General features: G+C 38.7%; 1 protein-coding gene and 1 long non-coding RNA gene across 3 annotated transcripts in view; one reads left to right on the top strand and one right to left on the bottom strand.

The window, feature by feature from the left end:
• Window positions 1-19,124, top strand: part of LOC309717530 (zinc finger MYM-type protein 1-like) — a 122,474-nt gene extending 103,350 nt beyond the window's left edge. The window contains exons 1-3 of one of the 2 annotated variants that reach the window (XM_082552187.1): window positions 16,338-16,659; window positions 16,901-16,954; window positions 17,362-19,124. In XM_082552187.1, the coding sequence (XP_082408313.1) occupies window positions 16,633-16,659; window positions 16,901-16,954; window positions 17,362-18,546 (1,266 nt within the window). In that variant the 5' untranslated portion in view covers window positions 16,338-16,632 and the 3' untranslated portion in view covers window positions 18,547-19,124. Of the gene's footprint in view, window positions 1-16,337; window positions 16,660-16,900; window positions 17,312-17,361 lie in introns of those variants that run through there. The other variant, XR_014279723.1, reaches the window with a different exon arrangement.
• On the bottom strand, window positions 3-27,157 carry LOC309717535. The gene is made up of 3 exons (XR_014279733.1): window positions 26,062-27,157; window positions 15,585-15,655; window positions 3-225 (listed from the first exon to the last, which is right to left on the bottom strand). It is a non-coding gene; the product is annotated as an uncharacterized lncRNA (long non-coding RNA).
• Window positions 27,158-27,995: the final 838 nt, after the last annotated feature.

Below are 27,995 nucleotides of genomic sequence, written 5' to 3'. Positions count from 1 at the left end.
ATTATGCAGTAACCACATAGAAATAAACTGAAGCATAGGCCCTGCATCTGTGCACAATGTTTGATTCAGCTACACACTGTGTGTGTAATTTCATTCACCATGAATGGAATTAGTAGGAATTTTGGAATAAAAATGGTTCCTGTTTTTTCTTCTGACATGGGATGTAATACAGATGCTGTCCATCAGGAAACAGATGCATCCTATTTCCAAACTCTCCACTCCCACCTAAGCACAGAAATACAAGAGGTCAGATAAAATAATAACGCAAAGAAGAATCAAAGAAAAAGGTTCACACAAGAAATCAATATCAGTGTAGTGTCAGGTTATTGTTTTGGGAAGGTTCTTGTTCTTGAGGACAATCTATTTCTTGCTACATTGTAAAATGGGAAATCTTTTACATGGCAAATTTGAAGCAAAATGTTTTTACGAGGCTACATTTAACAAACATTTGTTGCCTCTAGTTTCCAGCAGAGCTTTCTTGATATCTTTGCCATTGTTGTTTGAAAATTTAATAAGATGTAAAAACATCCATTGTGCAAACAAACAAACACACACGTTCATAACAGTTCAGTTAACAAAAACTTGGATACTTTTTTATGCAATTTATATTTTTTTCATATCTGAGAACAAGGGACTCCTGCCTTCTTTATCAGAATAATTTCTTTATTATGAACCCAGGGGAAGATTGATTGAATAATAGGCTCCAACTGGGCTACTGCATGCTTCCAGGCGCTTAACCAACTCTCATCAGTGCCAGTGTTGTGACACCTCGGAGGCCAGCTACACCCCAGCAGGGAGTCTGTCAAATAATTCGAAGGCAATCTAGTCGGGCAATTTATACCATCATTTTGATGCTGTTGTCTTGCGCAGCTGACCTCTGATTCAACTCTGGCCAGCTCAGCCAGCAGTGGTCACATCTGTCCCACTCTGGCAAAAAAAACATCCTTCTTACACCCACTGAAGGGACCAGTCCTGCCGTGTTGCAGTTGGCACTAATATTTCATGAGCATGAAGTGCATAACTTCATCCTCCTACCACTAATGCATTATCAAGCTGACTGTCCTGATTTTTAGAATCAGGAATGGTATCATATAATGGTTGGGTGCCTGCCAAAGTGGCTGATTGATTTGCGTACCAGCTTCTGTCAGAATTTGCCGGAATTTCGTCTGGAGGCTGGAGACTGATGGTTATTTTCCATCTCACTTATAGAGCATGACGTCTTTGAGCTGCATGCAGCATTTCTGATTAACTGGTGTTGGAGTCCAATCTGATGGTTTAGTTTATAAAACAGAAAACATCTTGGCAAGAATACAGCTAAAAATATTTCCATATCAGAAAGATATTTTTATGAGGGTTAGGTGATAGATGGGGGGGAAAGAAGAAATTTAGCACATACTCTCATCTCTGCTGGACAAGGCTTTAGTCAGAATGTAAATATGGGTCTAAATTGCAGTGTGTTTGCAGGTTATTCTTGATCAGCCACAGAATTAACAACTGAAAGGTGTAGTCACTAACACTGATAATCATTTTCATGCAATACTGGGGAATCTTGATTACTGGTATTCATGTCTACATCTACCAAAAACCTTTTTGTAGAACATGCACACTTAACACATTTTTTTTCTCTTCAGACTTTACACAGGGTTTCTTTTGGGGAGAGAAGCAATGCTGGGCATTTAGAGATAAAATCTTTATTTGATAGACTTACAAAGTTGATGTAAGGAGGTTGGAAGAGTGGCAGACTACTGTTTGTGTCCTGTTCAGGTCACTTTTATCCACTGCACCACAAACTAAAAGCTACTTGGTTAGATTTAGCAAAAGACAGCTGTCTTGGGAGCTCTCACTCCCAATGGTGAGTTGGGAGTGCGAGCCATAACCGCATATGTCAAGCACCATGGTCAAAGGAAAGCTTCTGTGTCCTGATAATTTTTACAATGCAGCCTTTCTTCCACACCTGGAAAACAGCTCGCTTCCAAATCTTTAGTCTCTAAAAATCGCCACAACCCAATCCAGTGGTTCATATTCCATTAGGCCCTTTTTGTTGCACTTGCATCACTTCTTTCTCTTTTTTGCCTCGTTATTAGTTTAATTGTCATTTTCATTCAGGTTCATAGAGTTAAAGCTGCTTAGTTAAATTTGGAGATAGATCATTTCCCCTTTCACACCAGTAGCCATTCTCATTTAAACCTGACAAACTTTAAGTACTGCCACCTTCGGCATCACAACCACTGTCAAATGATAATTGTTTGTTGGCCAGCTTCTAAACTTCCCAGAGCCCAGTCTGGTTCAACACATATTTGTGACACAGTGCAGTAAACCCTGTCTACTGTCTACTATGGCCATTACCTGACACCACCAGATACCTTATGTCCAAGACCCAGGGGGGTTAGAAGTGCCATTCTTTTGTTTGTTTTTGGTTTTTGGTGCCACGCTACAGACTTACCAACTCTAAACTGGGAGGTTTTGATGTTTGTCTGGATTGTGTGTACTGTATTAAGAACTAGAAATTACCTGATCAAAGGGGGAAATGGTCCAGTAATATCATTTCCTGTCTTAAGCTGTTTTTCAGTGCTCTAGGGAGCAATCACAAGTGCAGAGTAGTCTAATTAGGTTCCTACACAGGTTAAGGTCAATTACCCAGCCAATCATCCAGTCTGCACTGCATTACTCTTGCTGTGGAACATTGAAAGCTACACAACTGCTGCTAGAATAACACAGAGAAAGCTCCAGACTTTTGACTGCACTGCAAATTGTGGTCAAGGAGAAATTCATAATAAGCACACAAAGTTTGCACCAACTTACAAAACTCTGAGCTGACTATATTACTTAAAATAAATTTCATTTTCAGTTGCCTGAAAAAGTACCCAGAGTGGAGCTAGACACTGACTTCATCATCCACCGCTGGTGTCCCAATCAGGGGAGGGAAAAAGAAAGTTATTATAAAATTAAGTACAGGTAACACAAAAAGTATTTCATTGATAAAGTTTTCTTTGTATTTATATGTATTTGAAAAAAAAAATTGGGTACAAATTGAATCCTGTTGGTTTTGGTGGAGATCTGAAATCTTGAAGATTTCTGTATTAAGACTGTGGGGAAAAAATACTGCTTTCATTTTACAAGTGTGCTCCTGCATGTCACACTGTAATAATTAAGTGTGACATATTTTCTTTATAGTATAGATTTACTGTAAAACATAAGAGAGAAGATAGCTTAAAGATCAAGAAGTAGAATACTGTTTCTACATCAGCTGGTTTAGTAACATTCAATAAAAGGCTCTTTATTCTGTCTGTGGGGCTATTTTGGTGTTAGTTTTGCAAATGGGATGTGACAGTCTGTAGTTACTCTAATCCCCTTGATCACCTTTTAATTTACCAAATTGCAGCTCGATCTGGGAACAGGAGAGGGGGAGGCGAAACAGAACACAGCACTGCTGCAAAGCAGGTTGGGTAACTGTCGGTCATGTTTGGGTTTTTGTGCACAGAGTTGTCTTGTTCTGTAACCTACAGCCAATTCAAATGCATTTATGTAATCTTGTTATTGTCATGTCTCTCCTGTAACCACAATTTTTATTTTATTTTTTTAAAAATATCCTGTAAAGTAAAGATCCACCATCCTTAATAGGGATCAGGGATTACACAGGCACAGAGAACGAAGCGAGAATTTTGTCTTGATACCTGATTTCTTGGCAAATCTAAATGCTTAACAAGGTTTTCACAGCAGTTTTTAGAAGATCTCATGTAAAATTCAGATGGAAGAAGTATTGCTTTGGCAGCAGTTTGTTGGGAGAAAAAAAGAAAATAAGATCCCTATCTGTAGTAATGGGTAAAAAAAGTCTAAAACCAAAAGTGAAATGCACTATGCGTCCACTCTGCTTCATCCACTGATTCACACTTATTCGTGGGAGTAATCTTTTATTTGTTTCACAGCATTTGCTCTGTTAATGTAGCATGCAGTTTTACAAGAACAAGTAATATTGGATATATTAGAAAATGGGGAATTTACAGAGGAGAAATTATGGCATTTCTTGTAATTGTGGACATTGTGAGTGTGTATCGCATCAACTTTAGATTTGCTCCATAAAGATTAGAGGAATGCAACTACAGGACAACAGTGTTTACCCGGGTAAGCAGCCATGGCCTCTAAAATCTTTTTACTGAAATTATTTTGCTTGTCTCTCAGAAAGTAATTTAGTCCCCTGGATTAGCAAATGTATACTGCTGTAGCTGCATGGGGATCTATGTCTGGGGGAAGGGATTGCTTCATGAGGGTGGTTCAAAAGAGGTGCGAGTGCAGGCTTAGTGTCATGCACTGTCAAAAGGGTCACTTTCATGAAGCAAACGCCCTGCTTGAGAAATACAGGAGTCTCGCTTTTATTTGTTTGGCAGGCAGTAAATAAACTGGTTCTAAGTGGTTGTTTATGGCAACTAAAGTAACAAAATGTAGATAAATATAACACAGGACCAAAGTATATTGTAACACTGCCTATGGGCAATTGGTATGCTCTCCATTAATCAGAGCTTAAAAATAATAAGTCCACAGTTGGAGTGGGGGTAATTATTGATCAACAGCACTATCAGATCACTGGGGATACATTTGGGTCATTTTGTGCTGAAGCACTGGTTTCCATACTGTATAATTTTAAAACATGAACAAAAAAACTTGCAGCGATTGAGACTTAAGTGCAGCATATTCACAAACACTAACCTCGTGGGTGAGTGCTAGGACTAAGGGCTGTCTCCGCTCTCATTTTTGCTTAAGTCTCAGCTAAGAAGCATAGCAACGGCACATTGAGGAGTTAATGAGCTTTACATACAAACACAGGCATGCATGCACACTGAAACACACAGAGAACATGCACACACAGGAAAGTATGTACTCTCAATAATAAAAAAAAAAAGGCCTCCCACACACATGCACACCCATGCACACACACACATTCTTGCCTGTCAAATCATATTAGCATCAGGTCAGGCTGCTTTTTTTTAGCTAGTTGCTATGGCAGCAGCGAGAGGGTCTCTGGGTCGCTCCTACAGGCGTTTCAAACAACAGGGCTGCAGCAGCAAGATTGGTGTAACTACCAGAGATTGCTCCCCGCTGCTGTAGTGTAGGAAATGTAATAGTGTGACTCAAAACTACATGAATAACTGAAGTGCTGTTGGTATATGTGAAATTACTTCAATTTGGTATCATAAAAAGGGCTCAAAACCTTTTAGGCTTCCACATTTATGCAGTAAAAAGTTAAGTTCACTTTCTTAATATTTCTCACTGGGGTTACCAGGGTGAGCTCGTAAAGCAATTTGGAAAATTGAAGCCTAACATATTTGTCTCCATTTCAGTTTTCTTTGTTAAAATATTACTGCTCGGAAGTTTTGGTCTCTTTGAGATGGGCTTGTTATTTGAAGAACATTGATTTTTGTTTCATCTGATATAACATGAAATTGGCCAAAATTCTCTAAATGCCAATAACAATGAAAAAATCATTCATAGTTTTTAATGGAATATCTAGCAGAGACATGGAGGTCAGCACTGTGTTCCAGTGGTCCACTGTACTACCCGATACCTTAGAAAACCCTTTTTCCAGTTATGCTATGAAACTGTTCAGACCACGGTTTTTTTCTGAACCTTGTTAGAGTAGTTGTGTTCTAAGAAATGTTTTTCCATGTGGGGGAATAAGAAATCTCACTTAAATCGCTGTCCTGTGCACACAGAGCAACACAAAGTGTCTAACAAGAACAGGAAGTCAGTTTTAAAATTGAGCTTCATTAACGTGAGACTCATATCAGACAGATACAAGTGCAAGCTGATGAAAGGAGCAGTACTTTTGCTTGAAAACTTCAGTTTCTGTTGAAACTTTCTCAGAGAAAGTATACTAGTTTTTAAACTTCAAACACTCAACTCCTTCAGAAACCAGACTAGCGAAATTTAATGATCCTTTTATTCAGCAGCTGTCAGCTTTTTAAAAAAAATCAGTTTGTTATTTAACATTATACATTTGCATTCAGTGAGTCCGTGAAACCCAGGAATGATGGTTGCTAATAACGAACCCATATAGATATTCAGTATATAAAAATCGCAATGTTTTTCAATTAATGGTCTAATTCAATATTAATTTTCATCTACTACTTGCATCATTTACTAGATGCATCTACTTTTCTGCTGAATTGAACATTTCCTGCAATGGCATGTACTGCTCCCTTCACAGAACAGCCCAAACTTTTTTCTAACCAGAGAAAATGAATAAGCTCCAGTGCAAAACTGAGCAAGAGGACAAGCAGATCAGAAATACATCTCTTATGAAAAACAGATGCCTCACAAGTCCTGACCTTTGTTATATCATGCCTGTAGGAGGCAAATTGTTCTGATTTGTTAAGGGAGTAGTACATACTGTTGTATGGAGACTTGAGTTTGTTGAGCAGTTACCTGCATGAAATAGCTGTTATTCCCTAGAAAAGGTCAGCTCATTTCAAGACTACAAGCAAACTCACAAAGAGTCATTCTCCTGACTCTAGACTGAAGCTGATGCTTTTTAATGCAGTTCTCAGCCATTACCATGGTATATTTGCATTATGTAACACATTGTCCCACTGGAACGCAGGAGCGATGGACATTAACATCTTAGTATCAACTCCATTGATCTTTTCATTGCATACAATGGTATGCACTGCTCACTTCACAGAACAGTGCAAATAGCAGCAACTGAGCAACAGCAAAAATGCATGAGAAGTACATCTCTAGTGATCGAGAAATGGATGTTTCAGGGGTCCTGACCTTTATTAAATTCAACCTGATGTGCCACATACTGCTGGCTTAGAAAGGGAGTCGTACATACTGTTGCAAGAAAAACTCTTTTTTTGTTTTGGTCTTTAGAGAATAACGTTCATTTCTTAGAGCAAGAACAGTATTGGTGCATCAACACCAGACGCACAACAATGTTTTTGCATGGTGCACTTGATACAAAATCTGTGCAATGACAACAAGTGGTACAAATTTAAACAAAATATAAATTTGTGCAAGATAAAATATTTCACGTCACTCTCATTTATGATAACCCATCAGCTGGGATTCTCATTACGCTGCTGACTAGATATATTAGAATCCAGATACATGATTTCAAAGTGATTTAATGTAAAATCCAATATATCAGCTGATATTTAGTTTTTTGTTTCAGATACACAAAACATAAATAGATTCTTTTTTTATATGTATATTTAATGTGTTAGCTTTCTAAAGTCACACATATGGTCCTCTTAATACATTATACCCTCTGGATTCCTCCAGTCTAATTACATTAGTATCATCAGTATCTGTCTAGGTCAAATTTTTCCAATAATGTTATAGACAACGTGCGGTTGCCAAGTTTTTCTCTCTGCTCTGATGTCAACTGCAATGTGCCAAGTCTTTCTGCCACACCCCGAAAGCAAGAGTTGTTTACCACAAAGTGAGTGTGAGTGGAGTTGAAAATTATAAAACCCTCAGTCTGGTGTAGCTCATAAGAGGAATTGTATTTCACCCTGCACTGCCTGTTAACATAAAACGTCATAAATTCCAGGCAGCTGTAAAGCCCTAGTCCTACATTTTTAGTATATAATTGATAATAGGTGCAGTTTTGCTGTGTTGTAGAAGCTCTTCTATCAGCAGCCAGGAACCTATGTTGGTTTGACGCAGAGGCAGAGATTGGGCATGTGGGTCGATTTTTAGTTATTTATTTACTCTTTCCTCTATTTTGAGTAGCTTGACAGAGTGGCCACCAAAAAAGCAGTCCTATCTGACCCCGTTCTGCTTCAGCCCCCTTTTTTTGGTTGCTTCTGATAACGACACTGACCCATATTTGCTGTGACTCCTCATATAGGAGTTTGTTTGGAGTGCTAATAGAAAGGTTGCCACTGGAAATCAAATACAGTAAGACTTCCAGTGCATACCTCAAAGAAGTACCTACATTTCAAGCTTGATAAAAATTAATGAAACACTGATGAACTTTTTTTTTTAGTAATTATAAATCAGCATTTGAACTGGCAGAATTAATGATTGATGATTGATGTTTCCCCCATTTTTGTACACACTTTGATTCACTATAGCATGTTCTTTTAAATAGCTTATTTGGCTAAAAAATCTGAAAAGTGAGATATTAAAAATTTTAAAAATCTTACAGCCTGTACCAGAAAGTTCATCTGGATGTAGTGTTTTCAAAAAGTTGATTCTCCAGATGAACAGAATCAGCTTGCTGGGATTTTCTTACTTGGATGATTATGCTTGTATGAAGAGGAAGAGGCTGTAGCTTCACAGGGTAGGCAGCTGTTAGATTAGACAATTAGATGTGCTTCGTGAACGTGAGACAGTCGTGTTTAGGGTTGCTGTTTGAACTGGCTTATTTTACACCCACATGAATGAATTAAGTTTTGGAAAATCTTGTTTGTAAATCAGACCCACTTTATTGACACACCAGAATGAGATATCTTTAATTCTAATCAAATTAATTACAGAAAAATTCTGCTCGTGCTCAATATTTAATTCATATGCCCTTTTCAGAGAAGCTTGAACTGTGTCTCCAGCTGCACATGCTGGTTTTGCCAAATCATTTACTGCAGAAAAAGTTCTCTAAAAGAGCAGGGTACATTCAACAGAGAACTTTTTCATGCACACAGACACTAACTAATGCAGTGGTGTCAAACTTGCTTTAGTTAATGGGCAATATATAATGCAATCTGATTTCAAGTAGGCATGATTGCATGTGTTCTTTTTTTCTTTTAAATGGTAAAAAGTACATGTAAAAGTAAATGTTTACATTTAATGAACAATCTATTTATAAAAGATGATAAACAACCCAGGATAGCTTAAAAAAGAAGTGCTATTTCAACATATGTCTTGTTAGACATGTCTTACAGATCACAGTGGATCTACAAAAGCAGGAAACTTTCACAAATACATGATTTTAATCTTTATCATTTTTATAATTTGTCTGGATCTGGAAATAATTTAAATTTTCTCTACGCATTTTTATGCCTGTGCAATAATGCTGATACCTCACCAGAAAAGCAAATGCACTTTTCTGAAAAACATGGACTTCTTCACACGTTTGATAGACCTGAGTGTATTCAGCACATCATAGCGATTGTGTTCTTTAAATTTTTCCTTTTCATTTCGTTGCTTTTATCATGTTGTCTTAATGTTACATTTTTGTTCAACTGACATAGAATGAAAAAAAAAAAGGATTTGTTTGTAGCAAACCTCAAACTAAAATAGTATGCAAGTGTTTTGAGTGTGTCCAAAACCTCAATAAGTATTCTATCATATGGCTTCTACATACTATAAGCCTGTGCAACCATTTTACACTGCACAAGCAGAAATATCCCACTGTGCAAATCTCTTTGTTTTAAGTGATTCTGATGTAAGTAGTGCAAGTGAAAAAATACATATTACTGAGAAATGTGTTTCTAGATAGTATACACGTTGAGTCCAGAGAATGCGGTTTCAGGCGTGTTTCAGACACCGCTTTTGGCGTCTGGTTTGCATGTCTTTTTTGTGAACTATTTACTTTATTAGAGATACTTTATGTCATATTTGGAGAGTCTAAGTTTGCTAGAATTGTTAGCGCAGATAAACATCTTATGTATGAATGTATGAATGCATGGCTTGTATGCTAAAGTGCTCCTAGGGGGAGTAAGCTTAGGGGAACGCTATATAAATGCTAGTTCATTCTCTGTCTCAAATGTTAAATATGCTTTAACGCCCACTTTTAGTTGAGTTTAACTTAACTGTAATGACCTTGGTCTAGAAAGTAAGCAGATTATTAAATGTCCCGGACAACCCAGAAGACAAGAAGACGGATGATTACAATAAAATTATAGAACAAGGGCTGTGAGGCTGATTGGCAGGAAGAGAGTAGTGATGTTTAATTTTCAGATGAGGTGATTTTGACAGTGAGGGAAAATGGAAATTGATTAAAAGAGACCAGCGAGCAAAGCCTATATCACCAGGAGACCACAGAGACTGAAAATAAGGGACAGGTCTTCCTTACTGATCTTAAACACGAGCATCATGTTTTTAATTTAGAAGCTTAGATGTATTTTTACTTTCAGCTTACAAAAAAGCTGCTTCCTTTGAACTTCACTCACAGTTACACGGACTCTGATTTGAGTAATTCATATTGTAATGTTTCACAGATTATACATATACAGGGTTTCTACTAGTGTTGTCTTGCCCGTGTTTTTGTTTTAGTAACTTCTAACAAATTAACAGCCCTTATTTATAAAGAAGAGTCTTAAATAAATGTCTCTAAATGAGTGATTGCATTAATATGCCGGCTTTTCTGCTGAGGCTTTATTGCGCATCAGGGAGTTCATCAATTGATTAAATTGTTGTGTCTCGTATAGGAAGGTGAAAGTCAAGTCTGAGTGGAACACTGCACCTAATCAATGGCAAGCTAAATAAAGTATCAGCCTTTTACACAGTGACAACCCTGTGATGGAAATTCTTCGTCTTCCTGTGTGTCATCAGACTAATTGGCTTTGACCGGTAACCGCTTGATGAGGTCAACAGCAACTGATCGCCTGGAATGAGTAAAACCTTCATCTTAAAGATTTCTTGCTTCTACATATCTTGTCCCATGTCCCGGTTTTAGACCAGCCAGGACTATTACACATGTGTAGACAAATGAATCCTCATCCACTGCTACTGTATAAGGAATTTGTTTACTTTAAAAATGTCAGCCTACTTTGAATTCTTTATTTCCTCAGTTGTTTTAAGATTTTTTTTCCTAACCATAAGTATCTACTTCATTCCTGTTTAGGTTGTATTCTGGGTCCAAAGAGTCTATCAACATTTCACACAAAAGTCTTGAGGTTTTAATGCACTCATATAGAAATATACTCTCTGGTGTGTATTTGGAGCTTCAGATGGTTGTAACACATGCTGACATTTCCTGATTGCTGAAGAACGGGGGGCTGGGAATGAAACCCCTCACCTTTTCAAGAAACCAAAGGGGGGGAAAAATGAATTTATTTACCTAATTTATGCACATTTTCATTTCAGCACAGTGTACGAGTCTCTACTGCAGTTTGCGCTCATTTGTGGTCATATTAGTTTTCTCTTCTTTGCCTACACTGCAGTGAGCTCAGAGAGAGAGTTCATTCTGAAGAGGAAGCTTTCAATTTGCCTCACCTGTGGTCACAAGGTCTGGGTAGAGGCTGAAAAAATGGGGTTTGGGGTAATAGGGGTCAAAGTTGGTTTCCTCCATAGGATATCTGGGCTCAGCTTTAGGTTAGGGTGAGGACTTTAGAGTCAAACCTCTGTTGCTTCATCTGATCAGGATGCCTCCTGGATGCCTTACTTTAAGGGTTCATATGACCAACTGGGAGGTGACCCTGGAGTGGATGCAGCACTCACTGGAGAGATTATATATCTGGATATATATATATCTATATATCTGCTTGGGAAATGGACCTCGGGCATATTCTCCTTAGGATACTGTCAATTCAACTGGAGATAGATGGATGTGTTTGAGTGGGAAGAGATGGAGTGGTGCATGTAACACAGTAGCAGAGTATAGATGGGCAGAAGAACATGTTAGCTTACTGTAAGTGAAACAAGAGCTTCCTGGCAGCAAATGTTAATTTGTCTAAAACCAGAGATGAAACGATATTGACCAAACCTAAATGTCTTTAAGTCTGAGGGCAGGGAAGCCCTTACTGGCTGTCTGGAACATAAACAGCTAGCTGCTAACATTGTAGCACAAACAAACACCGGGTTTAACTCTCACTTTCAAAACTTGGGAAGGAGATGCAATTATTAATTGCCCTATCATCTAACCAGGTTCAAAGCAGTTAACCAAACTAAACAGTAACATGTTACCTGTTCCTGCCACCTACACATTTAAGTTTAAAAGGACGCTTCCATTATTAAAATGGAAATTAATGCATTTGAAGGTCTGGTCTGTGTCGTATTATTATTATACAGCATTATGAGAAATGTGGAAACTGGTTTCAGTATATACAGAGTTAGTATCCTAGTAATGTATTGAAGTCAGCTTCTCGGTTGGCTGGTCCATCAGCCATCCAGTAACTGAGTTTACTGACATTAATGGACATTATTTGTCCCTAAAGGTTGGAGCAATGAGTTTTTAGTGACCTTAAATTTGCTCAAAGAGTAACAATTACGCTGATTCAAACTCATCTGTAGTAATTTGGATCCTGTGTCAGTCTGTTGTGGTTAAAAGAGAGAGCTGAGAGTGAAAACGAAGCTGTTGAATACTCTTTCACATCGAAAGTGGATGGATTATGTAATTAAAATAGAAAATGAAAGCTAAAGCAGTGTATGCTAGAGCAGTTTCTTGATCCATACGTCATTCATCAAATCCAGTTCCACAATACCAAGATGGCCTTCACCAATAATGGCTATCATTATACCCTTAAACCAGGTAGCAAGACAATTAGTTAAATCTCTAAACAACAGTTGGATGGAGTATACTTAAATGTAAGATATGCTTTCAGATTTTTCAGTATTTTTTTTTGTTTATTTGATTTTTGTTCAACATCATAGACTGTTTCTTTACTTTGGAGCTATCTGTTGACTTAGTTCTGTTGTGCTTGCATCTTTCTGAGTCTCTTGACTCTTTGGAAGTAGTACTTTGTAATACTGCTCCCTTTTAATCAAAACAATTTCAAATAGGTAAACGTTCACATAGCAAAGATTCACCCTTTCTCCTCTCACACTATGACATTACTGTTGTCTGTTATGTTGCTGCACTGAGCAACAATGTGTGTGTGGGCACACTCCCTGCTCCTCTTAGATGTCTTAAACTTAATTTTTTTTTAATTTGACCACATAACTAACATGTGAGCCATGGATATGGTGGAACTTCCTTTCTGTAAATGTCACATTAGCTTAAACAAAGTAACTTTTTGGTATCACTTTAAATATAGAATAAGTCTGAAGCAAATGGAAATAGATTATTGTGAACGCTGCAGGTGAAAACCTACAGTCTGTAGGTAAAAACCCCAGAAAGAGTCTACGTCTAGCAACACCCTCAGACATTCATACAATGAATTTCTATCTCAATCTTCAGCTCTTGTGCATAAACTCACTTTTCAACAAAATAAAAATTATGGAAATAATTTTGGAAAATAAGTGGGAAGATGTGCATGCTGTGATGTGGGGTGGCGGGGCCGGGGGGTGGGGAGCAGATTTTGCTGTCAAAAACAACAAATGATAACATGTGTACCAATCTCACTGATAGAAGTAGCAAACAGCTTCCTTTATTGTCATGATGATCACTTGTAACATTGTAAAGGCAGTGCTAAAATCATCAGTGAAACTGCCTGAGGGAGGATGTGAACTTGGAGTTAGGGGACTCTGCCATTTTAAAGAAATCATAACCACATTACCTGATTTCAATTTAACCAATCTAACCTTCAGGGTGGTGCTGCTGCTGTTTCAAGAGACTACCAGTTGCAACAGCTGTTTGGCTACTGGAGCATGCTTATTCTATTAACGAAATTTCTATTCTCTGTATGTCCTGTACATGTGGCAGAATTGACAAATAAAGTTGACTTTGACTTTGATTCTATTATCTAACATTTATTTGGTGGCACACCTCGAGTCTTAACATAGGATTCTACTGTAACATCCTGAAAAACATGCAATGGAAACTAGATGAACTGCACTTCATGCCAGCTTTCCATCATGCTGTGCATGAAATTGAAAGTTCTCTCGCCAAACATATAAAATGTCCATTACCATCCACCCTTCTCACCAGATTTGTCATCCTGTTCCTTTCCTGAAATTATTAAAAATAATAATGATAATAAATAATTAAGAGCTGTTTAACATATCAGAGGAAATCCAGCACTTATTACAGACTCAAAAGTGCATGGTGATAGAACAGGACTTGAACAGGACTAAAATTAGCCCAGATGTGATGACCTTAAAGAAACGATCAAATTCAAATCAGTTAAGGTTTCTGATTGTTATAGTTGGAGTCCTGGTACTTCATGACATCACCTCATACAAGCAGGGTTTTTACTGCATAGAAAAATTGGTTTGCATAGTATGGTTTGAGCCAGGAAAACCAGTATAAGTCACTGTGACAGTGAGGTGTGGTTTCCTGGCTTTGCTGTAGATGTGGAGGTGTGTGGTTTGGGAGCAGTGCCAGCTGAGAAGGGTGTCTTTTCAGCTAATATTGCTCTCTTCTTATATAGTAGGTACAGAGATGGAGGCAGAGACACAACTGAGGGCTGCGTGCATTCACGAACAGTCAATGCTCCATGGCCGGGCATATTAAGTGGAGTAAGGATAAACTGTGTATAGAAAATTTTGATAATAAAGAATTAAGTGTGCAAATAACAAACTCACGCTCATCCTTACTGAGGTGAACCCATAATGGAGGGAGCCACTACGACAGCCACCATCATCTTATAACATTTCCCTCTATGCCTAAGAGCTGCTGGTGCTAAATATCACGCTAGCATAGCTTTCTGTAAATGTGCTGTCATGTCTTACTGTAGCTCTAAAAAGGCACATCTGTGAATGACACAAAAGTAATTGCTTGACCATTTTGGCACTGTTACATAATCAATATCTGCAAAGGTTTGGGGTGTATATGAGGAAAGAAAAGTATGTGTAAGAGATGCCAAAGCATGCACACAATTTGTAGCCAGAGCATCTAGCTTGCTGTGCATGTTTATCACAACAGATGCTCTTTTTTTTTATTTTTATGAAATTGAACCCAAAGATTTATCTTGCCATATGGCTGTTAGTCAAATGTTTAGACATATCTGCTGCTCTTTTCCCTGCTGGCATGTCCCCCTCTGTGATCCACCTAGGAAAAAAAAAACCTTTAAAATCCTAGGAAGTGCTCTGACCTCAGGATTCATCTTATTAAGCCATTAACTAAGACATTCTTTAGGATGGATTACAGGTCAACTAATCAGAGACCGACTTATTTTGATGAGACTTATAGAGATAGTTTGTCTAAATATCTCAGATGTCAGCTTAAGAAATATGGATGAACCTGCTAAATTGAGATATAGTACATTCATCCATTCTTTCTTAGCTGTTTGAAATAAATACCATGCAGTGGTCAGGTAGAAACAGTAAGCATGTGCAAAGAAGGCCAAATCGTGGGGCTTAACTACATTAAATACAATTCACTAGCAGGGACTACATCGTTGATTAGATTGAAAGAGAAAGACGGAATAAAAACAGATCTGGGACTGAGACGGCAAAAATGACAACAACCAGTCTGCACTGCAGGAAGGCATATGTAGGCATAAAACCAGAAGGAAAATGTATGAGGTGTGGTCCCGCTTCTGAAATTCAGATAAATTACCTCCAATTCTATAAAAGCGCTTTGCAGATCTGCACATTTTAACTACACCTTAACTTTTTGGGCATTTAAAGAACAACTTTATACTATGAAAATCAGGGAACTGTTATTATCATAATGTTAGATTTTCCCTTTCTGGCATTTCTGCCCTTCAATTTCCTGAGTAGCAAATTCTTCTTTGGTCTTATCATTAGCTGAGCTCTGCTGCTTAAAGTCACTGATAGAAAAAAAAAAACTTCACTGTGTCAATGTTAATGTTGGATACCTCAGTGTGACACTCTCCTTGGTGGTTCTGGTGCTTCCTTCTGCCCCAGGCAATGAGTACAGGAGCTTTGTCTGAGGGGCAAAAATGCACAGGCATCATTTCACAGAATGCATTTAATCAATTTCATAAAGTTGAGATCATTAAATCAAACACAGCCCCCCCCCAGCTGCAGAGGATTGCAGTATTACATCCATTTGGTAGGTCACTGGTGTGTATAACTTAAATCTGTCTGGCTCAGTTTAATCTTTTGTTACTCAAGGGCTCGTTGTATCTCTGTATACTGTAACTGTAAACGAGCCATTTAGTCTTTGTGTTTAATGTAGGATGTGGGTATTTGTGCGTTATGACAGATGCTGAGCTGAAATTTTAAGTACAATTTAATTTTATGCTTTGTGGGCTCAAGTAAATTCAGAAGAGAAGTTTGAATGAGATCTGTTTCTCTGCAACCACTTGTCCATGTGCATGCTGCTCATTGGGGTCAGCATCATGTTAACAACACAACTATTGCTACTCCTACTAACCATGACTGGGTCACTTCCAACAAACCTGAAATCAAGTCATGACAGGACTAATCTACTGAGCTAAGATAGGTTTTTGTTTTTCAAGCTGCATGTTTTCATTTTTAATTTTTAATACCAGTGGCGTCGTTAGGCCTATTTTAGGGGTGCTGAAGCCTCCCTAAAATATTCTTAAGCCCCCCTAAATAATTTGGCGCGGGTTTTTTTGTTTTTTTTTAAAAACTTATTCGATTTTTGTTTTTTTACAGAACTTGCAGACAAATTCAATATAAAGATGCAGGAATATGAGTCTAAAGAAATAATAATATAAACCTGTCGCTATTCACACAAATATGATCATAACTCGGTTGGTCCCTTTCGCTTTACATTGTTAAGGTAGCGTCAGTGCTTCGTTATCCAATCCGTTCCAGTTGTTCACAGGGGACATCCACATGACTGAAAATCCAGTCCTCGTTTTCACTGCTACTTTACACTCCGCTCGTATACACCTGCGGACACACTAGCGTACATGTGGCAAACGGCAAGAAATCATGGATATACGCAAGTTTTTCAAGAAAGTAAGTCTTCATCACTGGCTGGTAGTAACAATTAGTTAGCTCCAGCTAACAGCGGAGTCCCATGTAAATAATGAACCAGGTGCTCCCCATTTTGATAAATAAAAACCTGGCTAGCGCACTAAGTTAAATTGTTAGCATAATGTTAATTTCTGTCACTCGTTTTAGCTCTGAAAAATCGAGCTGTGGTATGGTTATCATCAGTGGAAATAATAATAATCACTCCATCCCCATTAACCTGTAGGAGTCAGGGCAGAGGAGCACAGAGAGGCAGAGGGGAGAGACGTCTGCTGGAGAGGTGAGTCAAAGGATGGAGTCATTTGTGATGCAGACAGTCTGATTAGAATTTTATGGGACTCAATATGGATATGAAATATGAAACATTTCAGTCACGGTACAACATATAAGACCTGTTTAACTTGAGCTTTTATTTAGGAGAGTCAAGGTTAGAAAGTGGAGAGAGCAAAGAGATATATATATATATAAGTCAAATTAGCCTGACTCACATATTTTTGAGAGTTCTATTTTAATATTACTTCAATTCAAGTAATTTAGTAATATTTTTCAGGGCTTTAAATTGCAACCATTTTAGTCACATGCGTGCTCAAAATATAATGTTTGTAACTTCAAAATATTTGGAAGCAACAGAAGTCATGATATTAGCAATTTACATTACAATTCAGTATGTTTTAATGTATCTTGAAGGGTGAGGCAGAAGGGGAGGCTGAGGGAGAAAAAGGTCAACAGGCAAGTTCAAGTCAGAGAGAGCAAGGAGAGACAGAGGAGCTGCAGCAAATGGATCGAGAGGCAGAGGAAGATCAAGTTATTACAGAGAGAGGAGAGCAAACAGGCCAAGAGAGGGAAAATGATGAAGCAGCTGCAGCAACTCATTCTACTACAGGGTTTGATTTAGGTGACAAAGACACAAGGCCCAGACAGGTGAAGCTGAAGAGCTATCCAGCTGATACTTTTGGTACACAGAAGCGAGCATTTAACCACAGCTGGTTTGAAAAGCACAACTGGTTAGAATATTCAGTCAACCAGAATGCAGCTTTCTGCTTCCCATGTAGAGTGTTTGGCAAAAACATCAAACATGATAGTTTGGTCAGTAGCGGTTGCAAGAACTGGAAGAAAGCTTTAGTCATCTTTGGCAAGCATGAGATGGCACAAACACATAAGGACAGTGTTGTTACATGGAAAAGCTACCAGGGAACTAGCAAACAGGGAAACGTTGCACAGGTGATAGCAACTGCAAATGTGAGTGAGATAGTCGAAAGAAGAGAGTATCTCAGACGAATTGTTGCAGTCACCTCTATGTTAGGGAGACAGGGACTCCCTTTTTGTGGCCATGATGAAGGTGAAGACAGCCCAAACAGAGGGAATTTTCTTGCGTGCATGGAGCTTTTGAAGGAGTTTGATGCTTTTCTTCAAAAACATAATCCCCCATCAAATGCACAGTATATCTCACCAACATCCCAGAATGACATGATTGGAGGTGTACAAGCACATTTTAGAAGGCTTCATCCTGAGGCTATCTATGTGCATTGTTATGCTCATCAACTCAACCTGGTTTTGTGCAATACTTGCAAGGCTGTCCCAGAGGCTGTGGAGCTTTTCAGCTTGTTGGAGTGTGTGTATTCTTTCTTCAGCACCTCCCTAGTCAATCATCATAAGTTCATGGAGACTCAGGCAAAGCTTGGATTGACAAAAACTGAGCTTGTGCAACTTTCAAACACTCGCTGGGCATGTCAGTTGCGATCAATCAGTGCAGTTCTTGAGACATTGCCTGCCATTTTGGAGTGCCTATCTGCAATTGGATCCCCCATAGCTGTTGGTCTCAGAGCAAAGCTCTACAAGTTCTCAGCAGTCTATGCACTACTGATGTTTTAGTCGATTCTGTCTGTAACCGAAGGACTCCACAAATTCCTGCAGAAAGAGACTTTAGACCTGGCAGAAGCGTTTATCTGCAAACAAGCTGTGTGTGACACAATTAAGGGAAAACACTCAGATGCATTTGCTACAGAGCTGTATGAGAAAACCAAGGCCCTGTGTAACACCCACAGTATCCCTGAACCAGGTGCCAAGACAAGGCACAAACAGAGGAAAATGGAGGATTTTGTCCTGGAGGCAACTGTGGGTTCACGCACTGAATTGAACAACTCAGACACATTGAAAAGAGAGTTACTTTTCCCTTGTGTGGATCGGATGGTTGGCGAGCTTGATCAAAGATTTTGCAGTGTAGATGCAGGGCTGCTAAAAGGTGTCCAGGCATGTAGTCCTGAATCTGAGAACTTCTTGAGTGAACCACACTTGAATGAACTTGCAAAGCACTACAGACTTGACCTGAAAAAAGAGGAGGTTCTGGTGGCCAGAAACTTTCTTACCCGGAAAACAGAGGCTGGATGTCCACCCAAAAATATGTTGTCTGTGTACAACCTCCTTGATTCAGACATGTTTCCCTCTCTGAAGGCAACCATCCAAGTTACCCTAACAGTGCCTGTCAGCAGCTGCTCGTGCGAACGGTCCTTTAGTGCACTGCGTCGGCTGCACTCCTGGCTGCGTCAAACAATGGGTCAGAAAAGACTTCACAGTCTTGCAGTCATGTCTATTGAAAAAGACACGATTCAGCATCTGAGTCACAACAGAGTGATTGACCGATTTGCCACTCTTAAAAACAGACGTCATTCTTTGATGCTTCCACCCACCAAGTAACTGGTGATTGCAGCCAGAAAAATGTACTTTTTTATTTTCAGTTTTTTTTCTTGTTATTGATGCGGCAAACACATTTCCTCTGTTTTTTTGTTGTACTGTATTATAAAGCAGACTGAAATAAAACAATAGATCTATTGGTGGCCTAGGATGTTTAATCTGTCCAAAAAAGTAGGAAAACAATTTCTCAGTCTTTGTTTTCTGTTTGTGAAATTTTGTGCTCATTCACTACGTTCGTTCATGTCGTGTACATCTCTTGGGGGTTAAGCCCCCCCTGTCCTTAAAACCTAGTGACGCCCCTGTTTAATACTTTTTTTGGACAAGAACAGAACAGAATTTCAATTGTAAAAACATCTTTTCGAATCCTTGGGAACGACCTTGATTTCTCCATTGATAGATAGAAATTGTGTTCTAGTCTTTGCCTAAACCACAAATATAACAACAGATTCTGATTAAAGTGAGAACCCAAACAGTTGTACTTTTGATTTCTTTATTACCGGTAATCTTATTTCTTTTAATGCTTTTCATCACTGTGACGGCTTCTCTCACTGTGCTTGTTCCTTCCCAGTGGTGATGTAGGATCTGATGGGTCTAAACAAGGCACCCATTCAACTAGCATTCATCACCATTATGTTAAAAATATTCTGACACCCCAAGAACAAAAGTCCTATAAAATGAGAAGTAAAACATTTTTGTGACCACACCAGAGACGACTATGGTTATTTTAACAATCCCCAAGAAAAAGTATTGTGAAGTGTTAATGCTAATAAAACTAATGTCTACATTGTTTCAACCTGGCAATTATACTGCAGAGATGACTGCTTATGTCCCAACTCTGAGTCTTGGCCACTTGCATTTAACTGGGTCTTGTGACGGGTCATGTGACAGCCATGTAACTTAACTAATTTAGGCTGCTCTGCAGGCTAAATTAACTAATGTTTAATGTCAGAGGAAAGCAAAAGAATGATGCGATGCTTTTTGAAATATCCTTGAAACATTTCTCCCCCACATTTTAAGCTAAATTAGATGCATTTAGTTATTTAGCAATATATTTATTTGCTATTATTTGCTTCCCTCATATCTAGGGATGGGTACCGGTATCCGGTGCCATTATGGCACCGGTTCTGACATAAACAGTAGTAACTAGACCGAAAAGCAGCGCACATTTCGGTGCTTTTTTTTCCTGAGCTGTGATACACTTTAGATTCTAGCCAATCATTTTACGTTTCCGAGGATAGTAGGCGGGGCCAGGTACGTACGTTCTTTTAGAGCAGAGCTACAGATTAAAAATGCCCAAGGCAAAGCGGTCAAAATTCTGGCTGTACTTCACAGCAAAATATGCAAACTCAGCAGCCTGCAACAAGTGCTTTAAGCTGATACTGTGATACTGTCAAAGGAGGTAACACCTCAAATCCGATGAAACACCTGGCGACGCATAGCGTTTTTTTTTAAAGCCGAGAAATGCGCCGTATTTGATAGCTTGCTGCGAGACCTCACACCGTGCACATCTACTCCGGGTGGGTTGCCTGTTATCGGACCCGGAGTTAGCAACATCCCCCAAAAACACGAAGAGGAGAGTCCTGGCCCCTAGCCCTGCCAGTGTAGCAGAAATGATGACGGATGATGATGGCAGCAGCAGCCGTTCATCTCTGCGTGAGTAGCTTAATGTAGGGCTGCTCAATTAATCGAATTTTAATCACGATTACGATCTGGGCTTTCAACGATCATTAAAAATGACTGAGCCGATTATTAGCCCCTCCCTCATTTATCCGCGACACCTTAAAGGCCGTCTGTGAAAATATTGTCGGGCATAAACCGGTCCGTGGCGCAAAAAAGGGTGGAGACCGCTGATTAAGAGGACCCGAGGGAAGCTCGGAAAGCTAAGCAGAAGTTATTTGGAGAGTGACTGCCGTTGGTTGAAAAGAGAGTTTAAAAAAACAAAAAAACTTCAGTGGTGTTGCACACCATTTTATATTATTTTTTTAAAGTTATTGTTAACCCTTTAAAGCCGGTCAGAGCAGCACGCTCCGTTTTGCTCCGTTTTGCGTAACTATTTTTAAATCCCTGTAGAATCTGAACCGTGTAAGCTAGCGCAATAATTTGTTTTGCATATGAAACCGGAGGAGTTGTACTTACATCTGATGCCATCAGCTTGTCCTCGGTCACGGTTTCGTTCCACATATAGCTTTGCAAAAATTGCATAAAAAGCGCTTGCAGGAACAAAAACATAATATTCCAGAAACACGCTTTGCCGTTCCTATCAGCTGTTCGTAACACTTCCCACAGTGAAATGATGCACATGCTGTTTTCTTTGCAAATTTGCATCATAGGATTGTTTTTTGTTTTTCCTGCAGTATATAAAAATTGCTGTATCTCCAAAATAAAACTATGAAGACACTCAAAATAAATTTCCTGTGGTGGGAAACTATTTTTTTGCAACTTTATTGTATTTAAAGTTTTGAGGGATAAACCTCTTAAATTTCTCCAAGTAGAAATATATGTAAACAAAACAAAAGCGATTTTCAAATTTTTTTGTAGTTTATTGCACTTTTTTGCAATTTATATAATTACTATGGACTTAATGCATACATATTATTAAAATATGGGCTATAACAGTTGTATTGATGTATAGCAACTTGAAATGCTCCCACAAATGGCACTACAACATGTAAAAAAAAAATAATATAAGCTCTGGTGGACTTGGTTCTCTGGTAGGTCTTAAAGGGTTAAATAAATATCGTCAAATAATCGTGATCTCAATTTCAGTGAAAATAATCGTGATTATCATTTTTGCCATAATCGAGCAGCCCTAGCTTAATGTTGTTCGTGTATAATTTACGTTGAGTAGGCTAACCACGTTATTAAATTAATGCATGCAAGGTGAACTAGCAAACACCGTAGTAGTTACATGCGGCTGTCTTCTTGTTTGATGGCAGATGCTCCCTTCACCCTGGCCAAAAAGGTTAAAATGACCAAAGAAAAAGTGGAAAACAGCTAAACATGAGAGGTTTTTGGACAAAGTTTGTGTTTTTCCATTGTTTAAGCACTGCTTCCAGCCAAGAGTGATACCATATATGCCCCATAGCTGCAGAAAAGGCTAACATTGTTATCATTTTACAAAAAAACAGCTGAACATGAGAGGTTTTTGGACCAATTTTGTGTTCTCCATTCTTTAAGCACCGGTTCGAGCACCGTTTATGCACCGGCACCGTTTCAAAAGTACCGGTTTGGCACCGGTATCGGATAAAACTTAAACGATACCCATCCCTACTCATATCTGTATTCCTTTTCTTTTATCCTCTCTCTCATTTTTTTCTCACGTTTTTTCCTCCCAGAAGAATAACTCCACGTCATTTCCATTGTGTGGCTTTCTTTGTTGCCGTTATGTTTGTTTTTAACTAAATCATCCTTGTCACTTGCAACAGAAGAGCATAGAGTCAAGTTGGGCCCCCTTAGGGCGGTCAGCTCTCTCCTCCTGTTATTTCAGCCCTCCGGGCCCCCTTGCTGGCCTGGTTCCCTAAGCAGATGGCTGGCCAGCAAGTGGTACCTCTGCCAAAGCCTCACCAGAAATCTCAGTGGAAGGTTGACTGTCAAGAAGCCATTCTTAAGGAAAAGAAACATGAAGTATGCCAATTTGAACAGGCCCTGGACTGAAAATCAGTGGCAGCAGATTGAGATTATTGAGAATACAAATTTGAAATGTATGTTTCAAATCCTCATCATTAAATACAAAGGAGGTCAGTAGAGAGCAGAGGTGGGACCAAGTCATTGTTTTGCAAGTCTCAAGTCTCAAGTCAAGTCTCAAGTAATGTCAGGCAAGTCAGAAGTCGAGTCTCAAGTCACTGGTGTAAAAGTCCGAGTCAAGTCACAAGTCTGAAATTTTGAATTTCAAGTCCTTTCGAGTCTTTAAAAAAAAAAAACGAAAAAAAGCATGTTGCAGTTATGCTAAATGTAAATATTAGACCATGTAATTTTTAAATCTGTGTTTTTCTCAACACATGACAAAATAGTGAACTTAGAAAATATACACAAATTGTGAAATTGCACCTCTTTAAAATGCAGCTCAATTAAACCTAGCTCCAAGAATAATTTTCACCGACAGTTCTGAGATGTTATTCTTGGATGCGGTTGTAGGACCGGCTTTAAAATCGCATGACAAAAATATCATACATAAATAAATGATATTTTTTTTAGAATCAGAATCAGAATCAGAATGGGGTTTATTGCCAAATGTTGAGCAGGTTTACAACATTAGGAAATTGCTGCGGTGCTTCAGTGCAAACATGGTGTCATAAATAACACTTAAATAGACATGGAAAAAATAAAAGTAGGGATAAGAATTAAAAGTGCTACGTGGAAAGATATGTGCATGAGATATACATGAGATATATACATGAGAGTAAGAATTAAGAGTGCTACGTTGAAAGATATATACATGAGTGCAGGTGGTGATCAGTGCCAAACATGGAATGATGCAGTGAACACAGCGTAGGGTCATGTGTTAGTGGCGGGGACAGTCATATGGTTATTGTTCATGTGTCCAACAGCAGAGGGGAAGAAACTGTTCTTATGGCGAGAGGTTCTGGTGCGGATGGACCGGAGCCTCCTGCCTGAGGGGAGCAGGTCAAACAGACTGTGTCCAGGGTGAGAAGGGTCAGCTGAGATCCGAGCTGCACGCCGCAATGTCCTGGAGGTGTACAGGTCCTGCAAAGATGGGAGTCTGCAGCCAATCACCTTCTCAGCAGAGCGCACAACACGCTGCAGTCTCTGTTTGTCCCTGATAGTGGCTCCAGCGTACCACACGGTGATGGAGGAGGTGAGGATGGACTCAATGATTGCAGTGTATATATCATATCATTTTAAATATCATTTAAAAAAAAAACTGCATCACCAACGTAGCCTGGAAAACATTTGCTAGTTAGATGAAGTCAGCTATCTCATCGTAGCATATTTATATGCATATTTATAATCATACGGTTCTTGGAGTGAGTGCATACACTCATGAAGTTTAGTAACTTCAGGTCATTTTTTTTAATCTATTGACAGCACTAATATATATACATATATATATATATATATATATATATATATATATATATATATATATATATATATATATATATATATATATGTGTGTGTATATGTATGTGTAGATAGAGATATTTTGTTTGTTTTCTTTTTTTTTCTCACAGTAGTCACATAAACATTGATTTTAGCAAGTTGTTGCTTTGACCCTTTGCTCTTATTCAGGACTGCGTGATCTGTACATGAGTAGGAGGAGGCCTGAATTTCTTCCTGCAGACAGTTTGTCTTATTCTAGATCATTGACCACTGAGGTCTTTGGAGGAAAGTTGTCATGACCCAGGCATGGTTAACTAAAGAAGAGAAGGCTTTGCCACTGGAAAGGACACCTCTTCAAGCCGGTTAGGTCTCCTTAATTAGAACACATGATCTAGCTTTTGGAGAAGCACAAATGTAATTCTGGTCACAATCAATGAAGTTTCATATCTTATCTTCACAACAATGACATGGCTTTAAGTAGTGTCAGCTCTAGCTGATTTGCTGAACAGATGTCTTACTGAGCATATTGTATTGGAAAGTTTGCTTAAAAGGTCACACAGATGGGTGAATAATCTACCGAAGGAAGCAAAGGCCAGGAAACCAACAAAGGAAATACAATAAACCAACTGAAACTCTGAATCTAACTTTACGTAGAACGATGTCTTTATCTACAGTGCTGAACGTGTCCTTTTGTGGTGCTGAAGCAAAAATTAGATGTAATATTAGCAGTCACTTGCTGCTACTTATTGTTATTGTGGCTGCTGCTTATATAGGATTGCAGCTGACGGGTAGGAGTCTCAGCTCACCCACAGGGAATTATTATTCTCCCAGTCTGTTTTTATCCCTGGTGGGAGTGACAATATCAAAACACAAGTGCCAAAGCAGCTATGTAGACATTACTCATTAACATAAACCATTCAAAATGTTCATAATATCAGGCACAAAGACATAAATGGAGCTTAGTGTTTGTTCAGGCAGTCAACAAATCCCAGCAGATCAGGCGATCACAATGCCAGCCTCATCAGCTGATGGCTCAGCTGTCTATACATCCAATTGATTAATCTCATCTAAGGTGCTCTTTTTAAGCTTCTTTGGCCTGTCCACATCAGCTGCACATTTTCTTTGCGTCCCGCCTCACCTCAACTAAATTAAAAGGTCTGTTGCCACTGATGCCTGTTGCTGCCAAATATAAACTTTTATAAAAATGAATACCAGATTTGACTGAATTAATTTTCTACCAAACAAAACAGAAACAAAAATTCTTGCTTTTCCAATAAAATAATCAGCACAATTAGTTAGTTTCAATTACTTTAAATTTGAAAAGAGATATAAGTGTATTCAGCTTCTAATGCTGGCAATAGACTGTGGTGCAGCTTACTGAGCTGGTTTGCAATAATAACTTCACTGAAAGACTTTTTGTTATTGTGTTTCATTATTGCGTTTCCACTCAGAGCTGCTAAAACAAAGCTGAGAGTATTCAAGTTCACATCCCAGAGCTCGTTTCTGTCTTTCAGTCGGTGATGTAAACTGATCTCATTGTGTCACAAGTGGTGCACTCATGCCTTGTGCCACATACTGCATCATGGTTATGAATTTCAGAGTTAACCGTATTCTGACAATTCAAAGTGTTCTTACATTGTGTCCCGTCTCCGCTTCCTGAGTCATCCTCTCCAGGCCCAGCTTTAAGGGAGCCCTAGCCTTGCTGCAGCGTTTGACATAAGCTTTGATGTCACTGTCACTGTCCTCTGCTTTGTGAGTCATGCTATCACCCACACAAAATCTACCCTGGACTGGAGTAGATAATAATAAAAATAATGAGATGAATCTTTGTGTAGTTTCTTAAATCGGTATACGTGATTGTCAGTTGTTCTTGTGAGATGAACTTTGGTGTAACAAACCACAGAGTTTGTGTCTTTGTCTGACATCAGTTGCTATTTTGGGCATTGCTGTCTTTTTTTCTTTTTTCTATACTTGACGTAATCATGTTTGGACAAGAGGGTGAAATTGGGAAGTTATCAGCTAACGCTAGCTCGATAAGCCAGGTGAATTGGTAATTTGCAGTGGTAATTCAATGGTAATACAAAATTTAATTTGAATTAACACCAATAATTAAAACAAAATGTAAATATCCAGTTCTTATAAACCACAGTGAGTACTTGAGCAACATTAGGTGAAAGGCACCAAATGATAAAATTGAGTTCATATTAACATATAGCAGTGCAGAGCCCGTGGGCACGTCACTGCAACCCGCTCTGGCTCCGTGGCTGCTGGGTGACCTCTCGTTTGGGGCTCTCCTTCAGCTCTTCCCAGTAGGGTGGCACGGTTGCCCCCCTGGTGGTCCTCCTTGGGTCCTTGTATTCTGGGGCCTCTGGATGTCTGGGGCCTGGATCTCCTCCATACCTGCTTCATTCCCTGGGGAATGGGGCTATGGCTCCCCACACTCCCTAGCTGATCGTTACATGGAGAAACCTTTTGAATACAAGCATGCTGATGCACAACTGTGTGCACACAGGTGTACACACGGGTGTTCACAGACACAAACTTCACCTTTCTTGGCTGCTACCTCAAAGCACATTGTGCGCTGTCGATCTTGCATACTGCACAATAACATGTAATACTTAGTATCTACTGTTATCTACTGTTAGCTAGTTTATTGTGATTGTGTTGTATTTATTTGTTGCTCTTTTTTATTTGTTTTCTGTTCTGTTTTTTCTTATCCCCATACAGGTGATCCAGGTGTTTTTTTTCTTTTTTTTTTTTGGGGGGGGGGGGGGGTTGCTTTATTTTTTCCCCCTTTCTCACCATCTCTTCTCCCCTCTTTTTCTTTCTTTTCCTCTCTTTCTTTAATTCTTTCTCACTGTCCGATCCCCCAGTCATGTCTGTCCCAAAAATAAAATAAAATAAATACATAATTATAATGAAGGTCAATCAAATGGACCAATATGGCAAGGCCATGATGATCCAATTGGTAAAGTAAATCCGCTTGGCACCTTTCTTGGCCTTCAGACAACAATTCTGATGGCTATAGATCCAAACGGGACAAAAAAAACAAAACGAAACAAAAAAAACAACAAAAAAAACATATAGCAGTGCAGTATTTTTGGCAAGAGCTCATATGTTTTAAAAAAACAAAACAAAATACCATACCTAAATATATATATATATATATATATATATATATATAAATCACAGGCATCTATAGCCCACATTTATTACACTAATAGTCCGTCATACTTGAGCCTCTTGTTATTTATTTATATTTTGCTAGGAAAATCTAGTAAAATTTAAAAAAATGTGCAAAAAAACATGACAACATACTATATAAGACAAAAACAGAGTTTGTTCATTTTGAAAAAGTTTGAAAAACAATATTTGGTATGGCCACCTTTATTCTCTAACACAGCGTGAACTTGGACTTTCAGGCTGTGTAGGAGGCACACTTTCTTGTAATTTTTAAGCAGGCTTCAGGAATAGCTCCCCAGACTTCTTGAAGGACATTCAAAGCTCTTCTTCTTAAGAGTTTGGCTGCTTTTTATTCCGTTCTCTGTCAAGATGATTCCACACTCATT

Source organism: Aulonocara stuartgranti (assembly GCF_965226115.1).
Source record: "Aulonocara stuartgranti genome assembly, chromosome: 11".
NCBI classification, from domain to species: domain Eukaryota; kingdom Metazoa; phylum Chordata; class Actinopteri; order Cichliformes; family Cichlidae; genus Aulonocara; species Aulonocara stuartgranti.
This window is presented reverse-complemented; position numbering and strand designations above follow the sequence as displayed.